Below are 20,169 nucleotides of genomic sequence, written 5' to 3' on the forward strand. Positions count from 1 at the left end.
GGGGGGGTAACGAACTCACCCTTTCCAAGCTGAACAAACCCAAGGATGATGATCAAGGTGAGGGCCAGGAGCTTGGCGGCCGCGAAGGCATCCTGGACCCGCGTGGCGGCTTTCACACTGTAGCAGTTCACTGCGGTGAGCAACACTGGAAGAGACCAGAGACAAAGTTAGTGCCTGCTGCAGGGGAGTTCTTGCAAATGCCCTCCTTACAGACCCACGTCTAGAGCCGATGTCCCCTTAATCCCAAGGCATGCTGCACTCCTCAGCTGCTCCTGGTGCAAAAGGCCATGTATAGACCAAGATTCCAAGTGCCACCCCCCGGCCCCCCATCCAAGGGGTGCACATTGCCCTATCCAAGCAAACAGATGTGCTCCAAGAATTTTAGGCTGACGAGGTACACAGCAGCCTGCAGCAGCTGCAACTTTGCTCTGAAATCTGAGAAGTGGGTATCATATTAACCAACACACAGAAACACGTCTCTCATTTCTGCCTCCCCATCTGTGCAGCTGCATGGAAGGTATGAATGGCTTCCAGCATGCAGGATTGGACCACAGCCTTTCCCTTCTATCTGCTCACCCACAGAAAGCATAGGAATAAAGACACTGTTCAGTCCAAGATCCAGAGGAGTTAGCCGCGGAAGAGAACTGTGCTTCTCGAAAGCTTATGCTACAGTAAAGTTGGTTAGTTTTAAAGGTGCTACTGGACTCTTTTCTATTTTTGTTCAGTCCAAGAGACTCTCTCTTGGGGACTGGGAGGGGCAACTGACATGGGCCACATTAAGTAACACTGCATCTGATGAAGAGAGCTGTGGTTCTCGAAAGCTTATGCTACAGTAAAGTTGGTTAATCTTAAAGGTGCTACTGGACTCTTTTCTATTTTTGTTCAGTCCAAGAGACTCTCTCTTGGGGACTGGGAGGGGCAACTGACATGGGCCACATTAAGTAACACTGCATCTGATGAAGAGAGTTGTGGCTCTCGAAAGCTTATGCTACAATAAAGTTGGTTAGTCTTAAAGGTGCTACTGGACTCTTTTCTATTTTTGTTCAGTCCAAGAGACTCTCTCTTGGGGACTGGGAGGGGCAACTGACATGGGCCACATTAAGTAACACTGCATCTGATGAAGAGAGTTGTGGCTCTCGAAAGCTTATGCTACAATAAAGTTGCTTAGTCTTAAAGGTGCTACTGGACTCTTTGCTATTTTGCTACTGCAGATTTGGGGATTTACCCCTTTAAATAGCAATGTTTGTTTAAAATAGATTATATTAAATATGCAATAAAACCTGGAGTCATTTACAGAGGCCTCTGAGTTAGTAACATAACATTTCAGAAACAAGATTTGAGACAGGACAGACCTTCAATGATTTCCCACTCCCCCAGACACCCCCTTCCTTCTGGACCTCCAACACTTATTTCTCCACCTCCAACTTTCTCCTGCGTTAAGTAAGCTTAAAGCCCTGGGGCAAGAACTAAGCCATGCCGCTGTACGTACAGCGCCTTGCACACCTCTAAGCAAAACACTCGTGAATAAGCACAAGGTAGCCTCCTAATGCAAACCTTGCGAAAGCGTTTTAAAACCCTCCCAGGGTCCGATAAGCAGGGAGGGGCGGGGAGCTTGCATCAGTCCTCACCAGACCACTTTCTTTGCAAGGAAGCCAGCTGGGGAGCTTAGATATGAATAGCGTGCTTCTAATGAAGTAGTATGTACACAGAAGCGGCTGGGAAAATACACGCCACTCTGTGACTCATTCAAAGCGAGAGTCCCTGCTCTCTCCACTCTGCCTCCTCAAAGCCTTTTCTTCCAAGTGATTCAAGCAAATGAATGAATGACGATGATTTCCTGCCCAGTTTACCAGATGACTCAAAGCAGCCGGGCAAGAAAGGGGGGCGATTGCATCATCCAGCCATACATTCGCAGAGTAGCCTGCCTTTGCCAGCAGCTGCCATGTGCAGGAGCCCCGATCAGGGCAAAGCAGGCAGCCGGCAGCCACACCAAAGATGCAGGGCGGTAGCTAGTCTGGAGATGGAAGTATTTGCACCGCACAGCCTGCCTCATGAATAGAAATGAAAACGTACGCGCCAGGTCTGCCACCTCGCCCTGAAAAATCTGCATCAATTATTGCCTTATTGGAGACTTGCTTGCTGATTTTATATTGTATAATTCATTTAATTTAAAAAGCACACAAGTGGGAAGTCAAAATGTGCATAAGACAAATGAGGCTCTAGCCGCTGAATATCAAAGCAGCCCCGAGACACGAAGCAAGCTTGACTCACGAGAGCTGACGCCGTAATAAATTTTGTCTGGCTTAAAGGTGCCTCTGTTCTATTCTGTGTCAACTTGAACGTCTCCGGGCTTCAACTATTTCCCCTTGGTGCCAGGATTCAATGCAAGAATGTTGGAATAATACAGACCTCTGGGCATGTACAGAATCCCCATTAGCACTCAGTCAGCACAGGTGCCCTGAAGATATCTGGGACCCACCTTTGATGCTTCCACACCAAAGGGGCCTTAAGCCACTCAGTTCTTCAAGTGTGGAGGAAACCAAAATTAAACACTGTGAAGCCTGTGCATCAAGCTCGGGATGGTGGAGAACGAGGGAGCTGGGAAAGCAACACACCCCGTTCCAGGTACTGGGGCCACCTGGACTCGCCCGACTGATTTATTCTGTCTGGACAGGTGGGGTGGTTGGCAGGAGAAGCTCCCTCCATAAGCAGCTTCCTGGAGCCTCGGCTTCGCCCTGGAGTGTTCCTTTTACACAACATGTGCTGGGAACGGTGTCTGCTGCCGCCACACCTGCCTCTAACATACTCAGCTCTCTAACCCACCACTTCCTCTCTCTCCCTGTTGACGACAGCAACTGGGAGCCGATCTCCAGAGATCCTTTCACCTAGAGACGCCAGGAATCAAACTCCGGACTTTCTTGCAATCTGGCACTAAAACAAGGCAGAAACAAAATTCGGGTCCAGTAGCACCTTTAAGGCCAGCTAGATTTGCAGGGTATCAGCTTTCGAGAGTAGGGGTTTCCTATAGCAGAAAGAAGCTTAGACTCTCGAAAGCTCATTCCCTGGAAATCTACATGATCTTTAAGGTGCTGCTGGACCCAAATCTTACTCTTCTCCTACAGACCCACTGAAACTATCTTCAAAGGCAGAAACAAGAACATTAACGCTTCCCCAATATTAAAACCACACCGCCCAGGAAAAGCGGCAGCAACAGAGAACACCCGACCATCTTGTTGACCTGGTGAACGGCCATGTCGTGTCAGGTGGAAGGCCGTTAAACGTGTGTTCAGAGCACCCCTTTCAATGTTGACAAAGGTTGGCCATTTTAGTTACAAACTATTAAAGCCACATGCAGACCCCCTCCTCGTCCAAGTTTGCAATATGAGCACACAGAAGTCTTGTCTAAGGGCCGGCTCAGGCATCACACAAAAGTGGGTTTCATTAAGACATGTAAGTTTAGCTCAATTGTCTTTGCAGGCAGGCTGGGCTGCTCCATGAATTTATGAATTTGAATCTATGGCTCAAAGGCCATAGAATTTATGAATTTGAATCTATGGCTCAAAGGCATTTATTAATGGGTTATTTTGAATCTATGGCTCAAAGGCATTTATTAATGGGTTATTTTGAACTACGGTTTTAAGTCCTACGCGAACGCAGACAGCCTAGTGTAATACTGCCAAAGGTGTCCTTTGTGTGTTACAGATGAACCAAGCCACTGCACACACAACGTTTCAATAAGAGTTGGACAGAGTCTGTGGCATTCACACACAGAGTGCGGCTCTTTTACAACCCTCTGAGCACGCCAGCGACTCTCAGTTTGTTTTCAAGGGCCGCCCGTGGTAGAGGACAACTGGGTGCTGTGGTGCTACCGAGGCCTAGCATCTTAAATGCAAGATGATTCGTATCAGCTCAGAACAAACCAGAACAAGGCCATGCTTCAAGGGACGGGAGGGGCTGCTGTCTCGTGCGCTCCCCAGCACACACGCTTTGCATGCAGACAGGGTCTGCAAAGGAAAGGCCGCTGTCTGGCCAGCCCCCGCAGAGCTGGTGCCTGTCACAGGGCACAGCAGCGAGCCAGATGGAGCACTGACCGGACTTGGTATCCGCGGGAGGCCTTGGAGAGATGCTCCCAGCTGCAGCAGCAGGTCCTGAGCTAGTCAGCACAAGGGCCTCCCTCGGAATAAAGCCCCTGCACGTGTACGTCCACAAAGGAGCCACATAAATCGCTTGACTCCAGTTCCCTCCAACAAGAACATGCAGGGACAGAAAGCTTCTCGTTCCAAGGATGTCATTTCCTTCAAGGGATTGCACATATTTGCATTATTAAATAGCTGCACGGTTACAAGAAAGGCAAAGTTAAGCCAAAATAGAGGTCTTCCCTCTCCCTTAATTTGCTTCTTACAACAATGCAGAATATACCAACAGAATGAATGCGCTTCCCACTCCGATTCAAGAGTTTTGCATCCTCTAAAGTCACTCTATTTACACCTGGAACTCGTGGCAGGACTTTTCTGTTTCCTTGAATTGAAGATTATAGAACATGTTTCTTCCTAGAGGATCAAATATGACCAAAGCACTTCTTCTAGGAAGAGGTGATGCAACAGGTTCTGAGACGTAAAGCAGGAGCAAGATATATTCCCAGAAGCAGAGAACAAAACCGGTAAAGTGATGCAGACTGCAGGCTGAAGAAGAGGAAGAATAATCACCAATCAGCAAAAACTCCGAAGGAGAAACCACGGGCTGGACAGATTCGGAGACTGCAACGATTGCTATCAACCATCTCCTGTCCAATTGGGACTAAGAACTGTGGCACCGAAAGGCAGAGGATGCCAAAGCAAAAGGAATTTTTTAGACAAGAGGAGAACCCAAACAGAATTAACAACAACAGTAACAGCTGCGCTTATATACCACTCTTCTAGACAGATTAGTGTCCTACACAGAGCCGTGAACAAGTTAGTGTTATAATTATCCCTACAATACAGCTGGGAAGCTGGGGCTGAGAGGAGTGGCTGACCCAAGGCCACCTACTGAGCTCATGGCAGTAGTGGGATTCGAACCAGCAGAGTGCTGATTTGCAGCCAAACCACTTAACCACAGCAAGAATTGTGCCTATGGAACATAGATAATCCACAATACGGGATACGGACCACAAATGATAAGTTTCCATAGATATCCATCTCCAAAGGAACTGGGTTCTCTCATCCCCCCCCCCCCCATTTATCTTTCTTTCCAAAAAAATTAAAGATTTCCCACTTATTACAAAACATTAAAACATGACCTTTTTTTTTTTTTTACTTTTATGAAAGTTTTTAAAGCATTTCAGATTATACGGCTGCTGGATCTCGGAAGCCAGTGTAGAGGTCAGAGTGTCAGACTAGGCTCTGGAAGACTGGTGGAAATCTCCACTCCAGGTGCACTATTCAGCCTTGAAAGTGTGTTTTTTTTGGAGGGGTGAGAATACAGACTGGGGCTGCTGTGCTAGGAAAAGATGGGGACAGTATGATCTCGCTGATAAAAAACAGTCCTCACCGGGGCTACTTTATGCCATGGTTAAGGATAAAAAAGAGACAGGTACCCATATAAACAACAAACATTGTGCCTTTCTATTGAGACTAAAAACATCTGGGGGGAGGAGTATTTCTATCCGGGGAAGCAGCATGTTGGGGAATCCCTTTCTTAAGTGCAGTATCCCATGTCCCATATATCAGACTCCCACCACCATTTTCAAAACCAAGCCCCACGGCTGGAGCTTTAAGCCGAATCCCTTTAGCCAGCTTGCCTGCCTGGCAGGGATATACCCAGCGGGCAAAAATGCTGCTTTGCTCCCCTGACCTCAATTTTGCAACTCTCCAAAACCTTCGCCAAAGGAGGTACATCCTCTTCCCGTGTTTAGCACTGTTTAATGCTCTCTTATCGAAAACTGCCGCATTCCCCCAAAAGCAGAATCGGACATCGTGTCTGAATCAGGCAGGACAGCAAGCCTACAAACCAAGAGAATATGAAAAGCCCTGCCAGGTCAGGCCACTGTCTCACACAGTGGCCAACCAAATATTCTGGAGGGCCAAGAATATGGCATAGAGAAAAAGGTCTCTCGTGACGTTGACTCTTGTTGAGGTTCAGAGATTGACTGCCTCTGAAGGTGGAGGTTCCTTTTAGTCACCATGGCTAGTAGCCACCGACAGACCTACCCCCTCCATGAAACCAGGACTCCAAGCCACTGGTAGCCATTTCAGAATTATATGCCCAGCTAGAGCAAAACGCAATAAAAAACCTGCACACCTGCAATACGCTGCAGCCCAGGCAACTTTGCAAGGACAACTGAAAGTGCCTTCCCCGTTGCAGGTACGCACACCTGAGAAGCCAGCAAGGAGGTTTGGAAAGGCTGCAAGAACAGTGCCACTCTACATCCCTGGAAGGAGCTCAGTCATTACGGGAGGATTAGCATGTGTAATTAGCAAGGGAAACAAGGATTTTAAGGCGTCGGAAAGCCATCCCACAGTCCGGAATAACTGCGCTGGACAAAACCTGTTCAGTTCAGAGGCAAGACGGGCCAGAAGTTCCAGCTTGAAGTGGAACGAGAGTCCAAAGGTCACTCCCCGAAACACAGACAGACGACACACACGGGAGCAGGAGAAAGCTCATGTTGCACTGATGTGCACAGAGACAGGCCGGAGGAATTCACGGAGGCTGATTTTCAGATAGCAGAGAATGCTTGTATGGGAAAGAGCAGGGGCTGCCCCACAGGTCTGTGCCTACACAACCAACCTGCATTTGCATGCGAACTGCGTAGGGGCTCTCCTTCCCTTTCTGGCAATATGGACGTCAATGGAAGAGCATCGCAGGGGCTAGATCCAGCGAATTTCTACCCTTCTAGTTCCGTCTGGGGAGTTTTCTGGAGTGAAACGTCCCTAAGAGTTCTTGGCTGGGGGAAAAACGGTCCCAGGAGGAAGGAGAGGGGTGGCTTCCGTATTATGTCCTGGGAAGGGACTGGGCCTTCAAAACGGCTCAGGAGCAAGCTGAGGGAAGAAGCCCATGCAGGGCAACACTTGAGACCCGGCTGGCAACAACGAGAGTGGGCACAGCCTTGCCAGCTGCCACAGGGCAGATGCAGCTCTACTGTGCCCCCGTGGTTCCGTTTGCTCTTGGCCACGAGCGCCCCTCCAGGGCAGCAGCCCACTGGGAAAGTTTCTGGTAAATTTCTGGTCAATGCATCCGCCACGCATGAGCCGTGAGGCAGAAGGGTTAACACTCCACAGAACCAAAAAGGATTCTTAGGTACAGGCAAGTAGCTGGGCCAAGGCCCCAAACCTGCGCCAGTTTGGCCTTCCCTATCTCGCTTCTTGAAAAGTTGGAAAATAGCAGAGTCCAGTAGCACCTTTAAGACTAACCAACTTTATTGAAGCATAAGCTTTCGAGAGCCACAGCTCTCTTCGTCAGATGCGTCGTCAGCTTTCGAGAGCCACAGCTCTCTTCATCAGAGGCAACTGTCAGGTTGCCCCTGATGAAGAGAGCTGTGGCTCTCGAAAGCTTATGCTACAATAAAGTTGGTTAGTCTTAAAAGTGCTCCTGGACTCTTTGCTATTTTGCTACTGCAGGCTAACACGGCTGACTCCTCTGGGTCTATGAAAATCTGGAGGGATCCTCCTCTCAGATTCCTTTTTTCCCACTCAGCTATTTCCAGGGTGGACAACATGCAGCCAGGGGACACTGAAGGGGGCTTGTGGCCCAACGCTTAACAGTCGCCCGCCAGTGAAGATAGGACTGTTTGGCATCTCCCGGCTTTCTACAGTGGCAGAAATGTAAGGACAGGACAATTCCAGAGCTGCAGGCAGATACGCCAATGCAAAACTTGAAGCAATGATATTCTGATCTAGTGGGGGGGGGGGATTATACCCGCTAAGCAGCTGATGGATTACTTTACCCCCTCCCTCCCCCACCAAGCTCCGAACATGGCCAGAGATGCATCGCTGCTGCTCCCTGGAAACCGAGAAATATTTACATATCTTAGCAAAGTGTTGCAAGAGCCACTGCTTGTCTGGCGATTTCTTTCTAAAAAAGCAAGGGAGATTATGGATGCAATTTGGGCTGGAGCCATAAAAAAGGCACATGAAAGAGTTGTTAAAAGGACCACAAAGATGACTGGGATGGGGAGGGACGGCTCCAGGTACAAAGTTTGCAGAAGGAGAGAAGCCACAGATACCTTTGCAAAGGCCTGTTACGACAGGGCGGGGCTAGAGGCCATTACGGGATGGAGGCTCCAGTATTTCAGGGGGAGACGCGCTGAAGGCAAGAAGCCTGGCTTGCGATACTTTTCCTGGAACACCATGGAGAGATGCACAGGCATGCTGAATTTGCCCGTGGGGGTCTTTACTAACACTGACGGGAGCCGTGGAAGACTCGCTGGACTTCCCAACATAAACACACCACCTGACATTTATGCGCCACCTGACATTTATTGCAGTACACTCATCTGATCCGGGGGAAAGAGGCAGCACACCCTCAGCAGACAATTCAGTGCAGAAGCAAACATTTCTCCAGCCACCGCTGCGGGACAGAACGTATTTCTCTCTACAACAATCCAGAGAGACTCAACGGCAAGGAGTTTTGGGCAGGCAGAAGTTTTCCTAGAAAGGAGCGAGTGGAGGAGGAACCTGGTTTTACTTTGGATGAGATCAAGGCACACGCGGACGGAGGCAAACCTGGCAGAGCAGCGCAAGGTGGAGTGGGTCTGTACCAGCTGGGGAGCGCTGAGGGCCCGTACCCTGGCCCGATACGCGCACCAAACCAGGCAACACGCCAGTTCTACATTGAACAGTTGGCTCACAGAATGAAAAAGTTCTGCTTACCCAGCACAAGGAAGACTAAAGCTCTCCTGAAGCACAAGTTTAAATTGCAAAATTCTTTTCTTCGTACCTGCTCCCTCCCTCTCCCCATTATTTTAGTGCTAGTACTGAAACTTGGTCAGCGAGCGGCGGCCCATGTGCATAACCCAACCCAGGAAAAGCAGCCAGTTGGCCCACTGAACGCAAGTCACCCCCATCTCCAAGCAGGGCTCAAACTGGTCCACCTCTCCAAGCAGCTGCCCCCACTCTTGCCATCGCCTGGCCATGGAGGGAGGGGTGGGGGTGGGCTAAGCAAAACTTGTGCCAGAAAGGGAGGGCAAAATGGCAAAGTCACACGGCAACCTTACAAATGGCTCCTATTGATTCTCGTGTTATGACCTGGAAGCAACAGGGGACCACATTTGGTTGCCCAGCAAGCCTACCCAACATTTCCCCCCTTTTGGTTTCGTATTTCCCATTTACAGCCTTGCAGGGCCTAGAGTTTAAACAGCTGCAGTACAGAAAAAAAGCCTCTAGCAACCCCATATTTGGGGGGGGGGAGGGAAGGGAGAGAATAGCTTAATGATGGAGCCCCTGCTTTGCATGCAACAGACCCACAGCAAGGCTGGGAAAGACCCCTGGATCAGACCCCAGACAGCTCTTGTCAAGTCAGAAGACATTCTCCAAAGGTTATAGATCCTGAGGAGTCAGCTGTGTTAGTCTGTCATTGCAAAACAGTAGAGAGTCCAGTAGCACCATTAAGACTAACCAACTTTATTGTAGCATAAGCTTTCGAGAACCACAGCTCTCTTCGTCAGATGCACATAAAGTTGGTTAGTCTTAAAGGTGCTACTGGACTCTTTACTATTCCCCAAAGGTTGACATTGTGCAAAGGAAGTAAGCTTCCTACTGTTTAGTGGGCCTCAACAGTGTTCCATGTTTGACTGGCCCGTCTTCCCGACTGGGGTGCTATGCATTTGGCACCTGGGCCAGGCATCTGGCATAGATTTTGGGTGCCACTCAGAGCAGAGAACAAGGGCCCACATAGTGCCTGGGCACAATCCACGAAGGCCTCCCATGCAAGCCCTGGTGAAATAAGCAACAACTACACTCTTGTGCAGGAGAACCGCCCAACAGATTATGAGACCGATTCATTTGCCTGTGGGCAGGATGGATTTTTTGGCAAGCAAACACGAGCCCTGCAGGAGTTCCGCTTCCTTGCTTTCATTCGTCTACACAATCACAGCACGAATGCTCGCACGGTAGCATGCCCGCCAACATCAAGGGGGCTTTCTTCCGAGTAAATATACCCAGCAGCAGAATGTTCGCAGGCTCCCACCGGAGCACCACCGTGTTCCACCTCTCTGAAAAGCCCTTCGAGGCAAGTATCCGGCAGTGCTAGTCTTGAAATTGCTGCTGTGGGAACAAGTAATGGTAGGTTTGGGGTAATCCCTTGAAGAACTAACTTGTTCGCAGCCAGCTGAGAGATTTCACTGGTAACACCCAAGCTCTGTCAAGCATGTATCGGGGGGCGGGGGGAGAAGAGTACAGTAAAACACATCAAAAGGTACAAATTAGTCAGGAGGCAAAGAAGTCTGTACATGCGGAGCCGCTGTACAATAATCTTCCAAAGCTAATGAAACGTATACAAGGACTTAACTCAAAGCTTAAACAGAAATTAAACCTACTGAACGCCAAAGCGTCACACGTCCCCATTCCCTCCCCAAAAGGCAGCCTGTGGTTTTCTCATGGCATCTGCAGCCCAGAGGTCTAGTCCAGGCGGAGCCCCCCAGGAAACGATTGCCAATTACATGTGTGGGAAAGGAGCTTTACACTCTCAGGATAGCCCAGGTGGAGAGGGGAGAGCAGGGCTGGAAGACACCGTTGTGGTTGGCCATTCCTGCTGTGCCACAGAGAGCCAGTTTGGTGTAGTGCTTAAGAGCGTGGGACTCCAATCTGGAGAGCCGGGTTTGAATCCCCACTCTTCGGCTTGAAGCCAGCTGGGTGACCTTGGGTCAGTCACAGCTCTCTCAGAGCTCTCTCAGCCCCACCCACCTCACAGGGTGTTTGTTGTGGGGATAATCATAACATACTTTGTAAACCACTCTGAGTGGGTGTTAAGTTGTCCTGAATGGTGGTATATAAATCTATTATTGTTATTATTATCTCTCTGCTGGCCACGGGCATGGCACTTATCCCTTGCATCAATTTCTTCAACCTGCTCAGCAATCCCACTACAAAAGAACTCAGAAGGGGCTTCTACATTTTCCAAGTGTTCTTGCTTGAGAACCGTGCGTAATGAGATCAAGAGAAAATCTACCGGGGTGTGAGTGTAATAATTTTCCCTCACCCAGTAGTTTGCTTTTTTTAAAAAAAAATCATGCCCTTCTTCCAAAGCATGCAAGCGAGCATAACAACTTCTGGCAGTAGCACTATACATATTTTTTTTCTAATGTGCCCCTCCTTCCATTTTATTCTCAACAATCCAGCAAGGCAGGCTGTGGAGAGAGACAGAGTGTAACTGGCTCATGAGTAAAAATTACCTTCGCAAGATATTATGTCACCTTGTTTCTCATTTTAGAGAAGATTTCACAAAGCATCGCGTTAGCTTCAGTGGTAAAAATCATGTTCGCACCTCCACTCTTCATGAGGGGTGGGACAGAGCTATTTTCCTCTTCTCCCAAACGGACAGTCTGTCAAGCCCCTACCCGCCCAATTCTCCCCCTCCTTTCCAAACAACAAAAACGTCAGCGCATCACCTTGCACTTTGCTTCCTTTTGCACAACATGGCTAAATCTGAGAACCCAGAACTTTAAGGGACAAACGTTAAGTGTTTGCCCGAGGAAAGCGTCTGAGATACTAGAGCAACTAGACAGTGCTTCAGGATTGTATTTACTGTAGCTGTGTGAGACATTCCAGACGGCTGCCGAGCTGCAGTCCAGATATTTCACAATCCAAAACTGCGCCTGCCGTTTCTAGACAAGCCGGTTTTCTCAGGAGTCGATGAACCCGAAACACCAAAGCGAGCAGACCCATTCACACACACAAATGCCCTAAGTTACATCTTGCAGCCTCCTGCAAGGATCGCATTGGGAGGGCAGCCACAACAGGAGATGTGCGCACAGACCTCCTTGGAGTTTGCAGACAGCAACCACACCATGTATCATAGATCCAGAGGAGTTAGCCGTGATAGTCTGTAGTTGCAAAACAGGGAAGAGTCCAGTAGCATCTTTTAAGGCTGACTGACTTTATTGTAGCATAAGCTTTCAAGAACCACAGCTCTCTTCGTCGGATGCATCGGATGAAGAGAGCTGTGGTTCTCGAAAGCTTAGGCTACAATAAAGTTGGTTAGTCTTAAAGGAGCTACTGGATTCTTTACTATTTCACAGCATGAATGGAGAGGGGCAGTTCTTTAATGAGCTCAATGCCGATATGGTCTGTAGTTTCTTTTGTTTGCAGCCTCAACCATGGATTGGAGCAAATACCCTGCGCCCTCTTTGGAGGGTTGGTTCTAGTCTGAACACTGTTAGGCAAACGTCTGAAGAGGATGCTCTTTCTTTAAAAAGCAAGCCCAGAAGACCATCATGGCTATGGATGCATGAGACTCGCTCCATCGCTGCCAATGTCTACGGACTCCCTCCCCACTTCCTCTAAAGGAAAAATACAATCCCAGCACAGCATGCCTAAAGTAACTGAAAAAAGTGCTCTATCGGGCCTTGCCCACTCTTAAACCAACAGTTGGTTTCTTTTCATTGGTTCTGTGTCATCTTCTGCGTCCCTGGCAAAGGTGCAGCCCCCCCCCCAACAAAAAAGTCTTGCTACAATTCTTGAACATGACACTTAAGAGCGCCAGACTGTACCTTCTCTTATCCTGTATATTACACGCTGGAGATCTGTTGGACTAGTATTGCACACCCAGGGGCTGTGAGCCTATTTTTAAAGAGGATTCTGGGTATAGTGCGACGTCATACAGGTAAGCCCTTCTTGCCGGCATCTGATTAAAATCAGGCCTCGCCCCACTTGCCATATCTCATCATCTTTTGAAGTCATTTCCCCCACAACTGCTTACCGAAGGAAGGGGAGGGTAGCAACTACGACCAGATTAGGTCAGACTGGCTGGACTGGGTACAGAGTCTAGAACCTGAACAACGAGTAGCCCCCCAAAAGGAAAAGGGGAAGTTGGCACAGTAAAACTTTGCAGCCTGCTTTGCTTATCAGTTCCAGCAATAGCCTCTCTTGGCTGTGGAGACGGCAGTTAAAGAAGAACCCAGAAACTCTGGCCAGCTGGTGCAAAAACTGACAGGCTCCAGGCAAGGCAGCTAGACTGAATTTCTCACACACAATATGGGGAACTGGGCCTTCCGCCCTTTTTTTTTTTAATACCTCCCCTTCAAACTACACACAGAAACACACACACACACACACACACAAAACGTTTGCTGTTTTTAACTCTGGTCTGAAAACCCTCCGCCACACTTCACGCATCCGCCAAAGGGCAAGCATCGACCACAACACGCTCATTAATCTTTAAGGCGCTATCGATTCTTATCCTGGCCACTCACAAATTGGATAGGCGGGTAAGGAGATCTGATGCGCGGAGGCGGATGGAACCGGCTGCACACACGGGGCACGTGACTGCCTGAGACGGCCTCCTAGACGCTGCAGCCCTGCCGGTGTGTGTTTAGGTTACTGCTTTTCAGCAGCCACATGGACAGAAATGCAGAATGCTTTCTAAGGAAGAATGGTTTCTACGAATCAAAGCAGAACTTCAGAGGTGCACCGTGAGGGTACCTCTTTAAAAGAAACGCTTCTCAGTTCGCCCCTAAACATCAGGCCCCTATGCAGTTTCCGAAAAACCCTCAAGGATGCTCTCTGGCTTCTGATACTTCGTCTGCCCTCCGATTATTCTCTTTCCATGGATAAAACGCCCTTTCAACTGTGCAAGGTCTACAACACCATATGGTTTGCACACACCATATTTGCTGTTGCCACACTCAGCCCCTGAGTGCCACAAACACCGATCCCACAGGCGTGTCGCTCTGCCTGCTCCCTTGCTGTGACAGGTCACCCTCGAACAGGCAGTGCTTGCCAGTATACGGTTTTCACTGGCCACTTTTCCTAGAAAAGGTCCCTCTTTCCGAGCTCCCTACCACCAGCCCTGATGCACCCCAGCCAGGCTCAGCATCTCTAAAGAGAGCAGCACTGTAAGGAAGTGGTCCCAAAGAGCTGCATCAGTAAACAGATAGGGACTATTGACTTGACTGGTATGTACTGTCTGCTGCCATGAAGTAAGCTTCTATGTTGTTTAATATGCCAGGCTTAGAATTGCTTATGCTCAGTTTCAATACTTCTTCTGCTCCATATTGGATTTCTGCTGGCTTTAAATCTTTGCAAATTTACATTTATACACCCTATTCCATCGGTTAGTGACTCACACACAATGTGGTCCTCCTTGAGTCTCAGCGAGAAAGGCAGGTGATAAGTAAGGTCAATCAATCACGCGCGGCTGGACCAAAACCGTTCTGCTCCATTCACACTCCTCAGCCCCAAGCGGCTGATAGAGTTGGCAGGGTAGGAAAGCGCACCAGGTCAGGTGCACCAGGTGCTTCCTAGACCGGGCATGGCGCCCCCTACCCAGGCAGGCTCAGCATCCACAAGGACAGCATCATGCGCGGCTGGACCAAAGCATCCCGCTCCATTCATGCTTCTCATTCCCAAGTGGAGGGGCTTGTTAGAATTAGGAAAGGCACTCTGCACATGTTCAGAGACACTTTTGGAGAGGGACACCAGGCGCTTGCTAGAGGGGACACAGCTCTTTCTACATCACTGGGGTAGGAAAAGTGCTCTGCTCATGCTCAGAGTCACTTTTAGATAAGGGTGCCAGGGGCATGCTAGAGGGGACACAGCTCTTTCTACATCACTGGGGTAGGAAAAGTGCTCTGCTCATGCTCAGAGTCACTTTTAGATAAGGATGCCAGGGGCATGCTAGAGGGAAACGGCTCTCTCTACCCAGCTGTAGCAGAGAAGGAATTCTGCACATGCTCAGAGTCACTTTTAGCCAAGGACGCTGGGCGCTTGCTAGAGGGGACACAGCTCTTTCTAGAAAGGCGCTCTGCATATGCTCAGAGTCACGTTTAGATAAGGATCCCGGGGGCACGCTAGAGGGAAACGGCTCTCTCTACCCAGCTGTGGCAGAGAAGGAATTCTGCACATGCTCAGAGCCACTGTGAGCCGAGGGCGCCAGGCGCTTGCTAGAGGGGCCGGCGCTCTTTCTGCCCAGCTGGGGTAGGAAAGGCGCTCTGCACCCGCTCCGGGACGCGGCCCCGCCGGGCGGCCTACTCACGGACGCAGAGGCAGGCGAGCAGCTTGGCAGCGGCCTCGGGCACGGGGCAGGTGGCGAAGAGCGGCTTGAGCAGGTAGGTGGCGAAGACGAAGGCGACGATGTACTGCGAGGAGGGCCGGATGATGAGCAGCTCGACCCAGAGCTTGAGGAAGGCGGGCAGCGCGCCGTAGACCTCCAGCACGTAGGCGTAGTCGCCGCCCGACTTGGAGATGGTGGTGCCCAGCTCGGCGTAGCACAGCGCGCCCGCGATGGAGAAGAGCCCGCAGGCCGCCCACACGGCCAGCGCCAGCCCCGGCGAGCCCGCCTCGCGCAGCACCCCCGTCGGCGTCACGAAGATGCCCGAGCCGATGATGGTGCCCACGATCAGCGCCACGCCGTTGGCCAGCGTGATGGTGCGCTTCAGCTCCACCGGCCCCGCCGCGCCCGGCTCCGGCCCCGGCCCCGGCTCCGCCGCGCCCGCCAGCATCGTGGCCGCCTCCTCCGCCTCCGGGCCCGCCGAGCCGCCCGAGCCGCGCTTCTTCACCCCGCCGCCCGACATGGCGCGCACAGCCCCGACCGGCGGACGGCCTGCAGGCGGCTCAGCGCTCCGCGTGTGCTCCGGCCCGCGCCCTCTTCGCGCCGCCTTATAGCGCGCCCCGCCCCGCCGCAGCACGTGCTGGGAAGGGCCCGCCGGCGGGGAGGCGGCCTCTGCGGGCCCAGCGGCCGGCCGGCGCCCCGACACGGCACCGCCCGCCTTCACACGTGCGCCGGGCGGCTCTTCGGAACGCGCTCTCGGCCCCGGCGGGGGGGAGCGTCCCCAAGTGGGGGCCTTTGAGGTCGGGGGGAGAGTGCAAAGCAGGCGGCTGAAGGGGGCCAGTCCCGCTTAACAGGGGAAAGGCGCAAGAGCCCAGGAGCACCTCTGGGACTAACGCCGTTTGGGGTAGGGGCTGAGCTTTCCCGAGTCACAGCTCGCTTCTTCGGAGCCGTCTGTCCTTAGATCTTGCAGAGTGGCGTAATGCGAGACGGGCTCACATTCTCGCTGCAGCCGAAGAAGTGAGCTGTGGCTCGCGAAAGCTCACACAAATGTTGCTAGTCCTAGAGGTGCTACAGGACTCTTCTTCTTTTCCACTGCTGCAGACGGCTACCCATCATGATTTATCTCAACAGCTGAATAGTCCATATAGAAAACATGGACTGTTGTTTTTAACAGTGTGGGAATTGTACCTTACGGCTATATACTTTGAACTTTGTTCAGAGGTTTCTTTGAGGCTGGGCTAGTCTCCTTAATATCGGTCCTTCTAGGGTTGTCCGCTCCAGATTGGGCAGTTCCTGGGGGTTTGAGGGCTGGAGAGGCTCCAAGCCTGGGGAGGGCAGAGTTTGTGCCTAAGTGGAGTATAATACTGTAGACTCCAAAGTTACCATTTTCTCCAGGGGAATGTATCACTGTAGGCTGGAGATCGGTTTTAATTCCGGGAGATCGCCAACTAACACCTGGAGACTGGCAACCCTAAATCTGCCCCTTTTTTCAATTTATAGTTTTACTTATATTTTTAACTTTTTTATAACATAGAGATCCTTCACCTGCCTTTTGAGTTGGTGCAGCCCTTTCTACCAGCAGGGGGAAACCAGCTGTTGAGGTCTCAGCCTTCTTGTGTTAAAATGCTCCCCGCAGGCAGAAATCAGCCCTGAAGGTGCTTGAGTTGACTTCTCTCTCCCTGGTGCACTTTTTAAGATTTGTATGAGTGGGCTTACATGGGGGGGACATTAAAATTGGTGTCCCTCCTATGCAGGCTGAAATGGCCTCTCTACCACCTCACGTGGCTTCATGTGTAGACGAGGCCCTAGTAAGGCCTTGTATTTAGCAGCTGCCTTTCTACCTGCAAGGTGCTCACACACAAAGCACATGATTATTTGCTGCTACAGAAACCCACTCCCATAGCAAAAAAACAGCCACTTCTTTTGGTACTGGAGCATTTTTCAGAAAAATCTTCATAACACACTTGGTATATAAGACTTATACAGTATGTGTGGGGGAGCACTTGCAGGTGAAAAAATTCTGGTTTCTGTGAGTTAAAGACATGTTTGAAGCTGCTTTCACTGGAATCAAACTATGAAGAACAAACTGTAATAGTACAGAACATTGTAAAATGCTGGTTAAGATCACACAACCCATTCTTTTGTACAACAAAATGTTCTTCAGAAATTGTGGGCCTGACCAACAGGTTTGGCTTAGCATCTTCAGTAAACTGGAACACTGCGGGCAGAGCTTATTTTTTAATTGTTTAATCACCGTACAACAGCATCAAGCCCCTTTCTGAATAATATGCTGTAGATGGTAATTAAGTGCTTGGGCTTGGAATCAGCACTCTGCTGGTTCGAATCCCACAACTGCCATGAGCTCAGTAGGTGGCCTGGGGTCAGCCGCTCCTCTCAGCCCAGCTCTCCAGTTGTATTGTGGGGATAATAACAACACTGACTTTGTTCACCTCTCCGAGTGGGGCACTAAGCTGTCTAGAAGGGCGGTACATTAGCGCAGTTATTGTTGTTGGTGTTGTTATAGGAATGATGCTTCTCGCCCATGTTCTAAGTGTGGCTCCTTCATATCTTGAAAAGAGCTTTGCCGGCTCTTCTGAGCTGTCGCCTGGATGTGCAACTGTGTTCCCCCCAGACCAGGTCCCCAAATACACACACTGAATTTTTCCATGTGAAAACAGTCGTGGAGTACTCCCCCCCTCCTTTAAAATGTATTTCTGATCGTTCTCCACCTCCTTAAATCAGTAGAGGGGTGGATTCATGGGCACTAGAAACCTGCTCAGCAGGGATAAAATGGGCTGCTTATTTCATCCCTATTTCTCTGCCTTAGCTTCAGCCAGATCTCTCTAATTTTATTTTTGTGGCGTTTTGCCTTATCAGACTGTGCCCCCTAGTGGTCCTGGCACAGATCTCGAGGTTCTGAGAACTAACCAACCTGTTAAAAGCAGGCACACAAAGTTTTGATCTATACCCCAAAGCTATCCTTTCCCCGGCATGCTAGGCAAATCTCCCTCTCTATGGCAAGGTGAAATCACCCATCCGTTAAGCCCTCCCCAGCATACCTCCGTCTCGCTATAATCCAAAGTAGCTCTTTTAGCCCCACATTATGCCAAAGTCACCAGTGCTAAGCTTTGGGGGGCGCTTATGGGCTCACTCCCTGTTCTGAAATGTGGGTGGCAAAGGCAGCTGGGGGGTCCCCAGCAAGTAGTGGCTATTACCCCTTAAAATTTGGTTTGCCAGACTGGCCAGATAGGATGTTCCTATGACTCATGCCAGTGAGCCAATCTACGCCATACAAGAAGCTAAAATTGAGATTTCTGGGTTTGACTGTTTCTTCCCAATATGCAATATATTTTTTCAAAACAATAACAACTGAGCAAATAGTAAATCCTAACTACAAAGGAGCATGGATCTCGTCCCTGTATTATAAATTTCTCTATCTGCCACTCCATCTCTGGCTGATCGTAGGATATCTAATAGTGAGGGTTTATCTCTACCCATTGATAATGGGTCTCTCAAGGTTATATTGTCATGGCTCCCCCCCTCGAAAATCCCTAAGCCCCTCCATCTTGAAAATGCTAAAAATCCTCCACCCACGCCCTCAGCCTCCCCGACTTCAAACTACAATTCCTGGGTTCTTTGGAAGAAGGAATAAGAATTCAGCCATCACTGATCTACTTGCATTTCATGGTCTATCGCCTCTGCTGCTTACAGCTTCTTATTTATAACCCTGTCTGTGACATATTGGGTGCAGCGGGGAAGGAGGGAGTTCTGCATCTGAAGACGTTGAAGGTTACTGGCCTGGACTCCTACACCAGCTGAAGCCATGACCCCGGGGCAAGAGAAGAAGTAGGCACCTGGCTGTCAGACCTCTGCCCCAACTGTCCCTTTTTTTAACCAAATCAGCATTGGTGGATTCTTTGGGAATGCTGAATCAAAGAGAGTCCAGATCTATGACTTTGGGAATGCTGGTGAACTTTCCCTCCACATGGAATATTTCATTTATTTGCTTCCTGTTCATAGCCCACCTTTCTCACCTGCTTTGGGTCTGCAGGGAAAGGCCTTCCTGGTAGTGGATGAAATGTTCCAAATAAAGACACGCATGCATGGGTGAAATGTTCCATTCTGAATAAATACATGCATTGTACGCGCCTTTTGTCTTTCAGGCAGCTGCCAGAAGCAGCCAAGTTTTAAGGGCAAATGTGGCCACAAGACACAAGCCCCATTCGCTTTGTGTCCAACCATTAACTTTATTTTGTGGGTTCGAGATAAAAAGTAGCTTGAACTGGGTTTAGGTTCAGTTCGGCTCCTTTGGATGCCAGTTTTTGAATCCTCTGGCCACAGTTTGCTTTGACACTGAACTGCGGGGCTTTGAGCTTACGGGCTGTTCTTTTCCCCAAGGCTCCGAGTGAGCCTTTTAAATCAGTTGCAAGTGGCCTCCACTTTTATTGAGAATTACAGGACCAATAAGTTTAAAATAAAAAAAGTTATAAAGGCTTCCTTTTTTAATGCCTTTCACAGTGAAGGGGCATCTTCTGATTTTGCAGCTAAGAGACCTTAGACCTGATGCAGGAAACTTATGCGTGCCCGTCCTGTGGCAACATGACTGGCAGAAATTTGGTCCAACACCCCCACCCACTGCACCAAACAAGGCAATGCTTGTTACCAAGCCATGTTTGAGTCCTTTATTTCATGCTCACAGACCAATAGGTCGTAAGCAGACAGGTTCAGTAATTCAAAATACAGAATGATACAATTCGATAATAATAACCAAAAATGCTAAATACAAAGTATAAAATATGTCGTTAGGGGAAAAAAATTAAAAACCATCACCAGCCGTGTTTAGAATGTCTCGTTCTGCTTTGCAAAGAGGTTGTGTTCGAGCAAAGGGATTATTTTGCCCTCTGAGCTTTGAAGCGATCGTGCAAGATGTAGGAATATCAGTTCTGACGATGGCGTGCCCCCGTTATCGCTGCTCAGGCCTTCGCATTT

At 49.7% G+C, this 20,169-nt stretch overlaps 1 protein-coding gene across 1 annotated transcript in view; it reads right to left on the reverse strand.

The window, feature by feature from the left end:
• The window catches only part of SLC7A5 (solute carrier family 7 member 5), a 42,723-nt gene extending 27,005 nt beyond the window's left edge, over positions 1–15,718 (reverse strand). The window contains exons 1-2 of the mRNA XM_055000229.1: positions 15,166–15,718; positions 20–145 (exon numbers count right to left, since the gene is read on the reverse strand). Coding sequence (XP_054856204.1) covers positions 20–145; positions 15,166–15,703 — 664 coding nt within the window. The 5' untranslated portion in view covers positions 15,704–15,718. The remainder of the gene's footprint in view (positions 1–19; positions 146–15,165) is intronic.
• Positions 15,719–20,169: the final 4,451 nt, after the last annotated feature.

The sequence above is a fragment of the Eublepharis macularius genome, chromosome 16, assembly GCF_028583425.1.
Source record: "Eublepharis macularius isolate TG4126 chromosome 16, MPM_Emac_v1.0, whole genome shotgun sequence".
Lineage (NCBI taxonomy): Eukaryota > Metazoa > Chordata > Lepidosauria > Squamata > Eublepharidae > Eublepharis > Eublepharis macularius.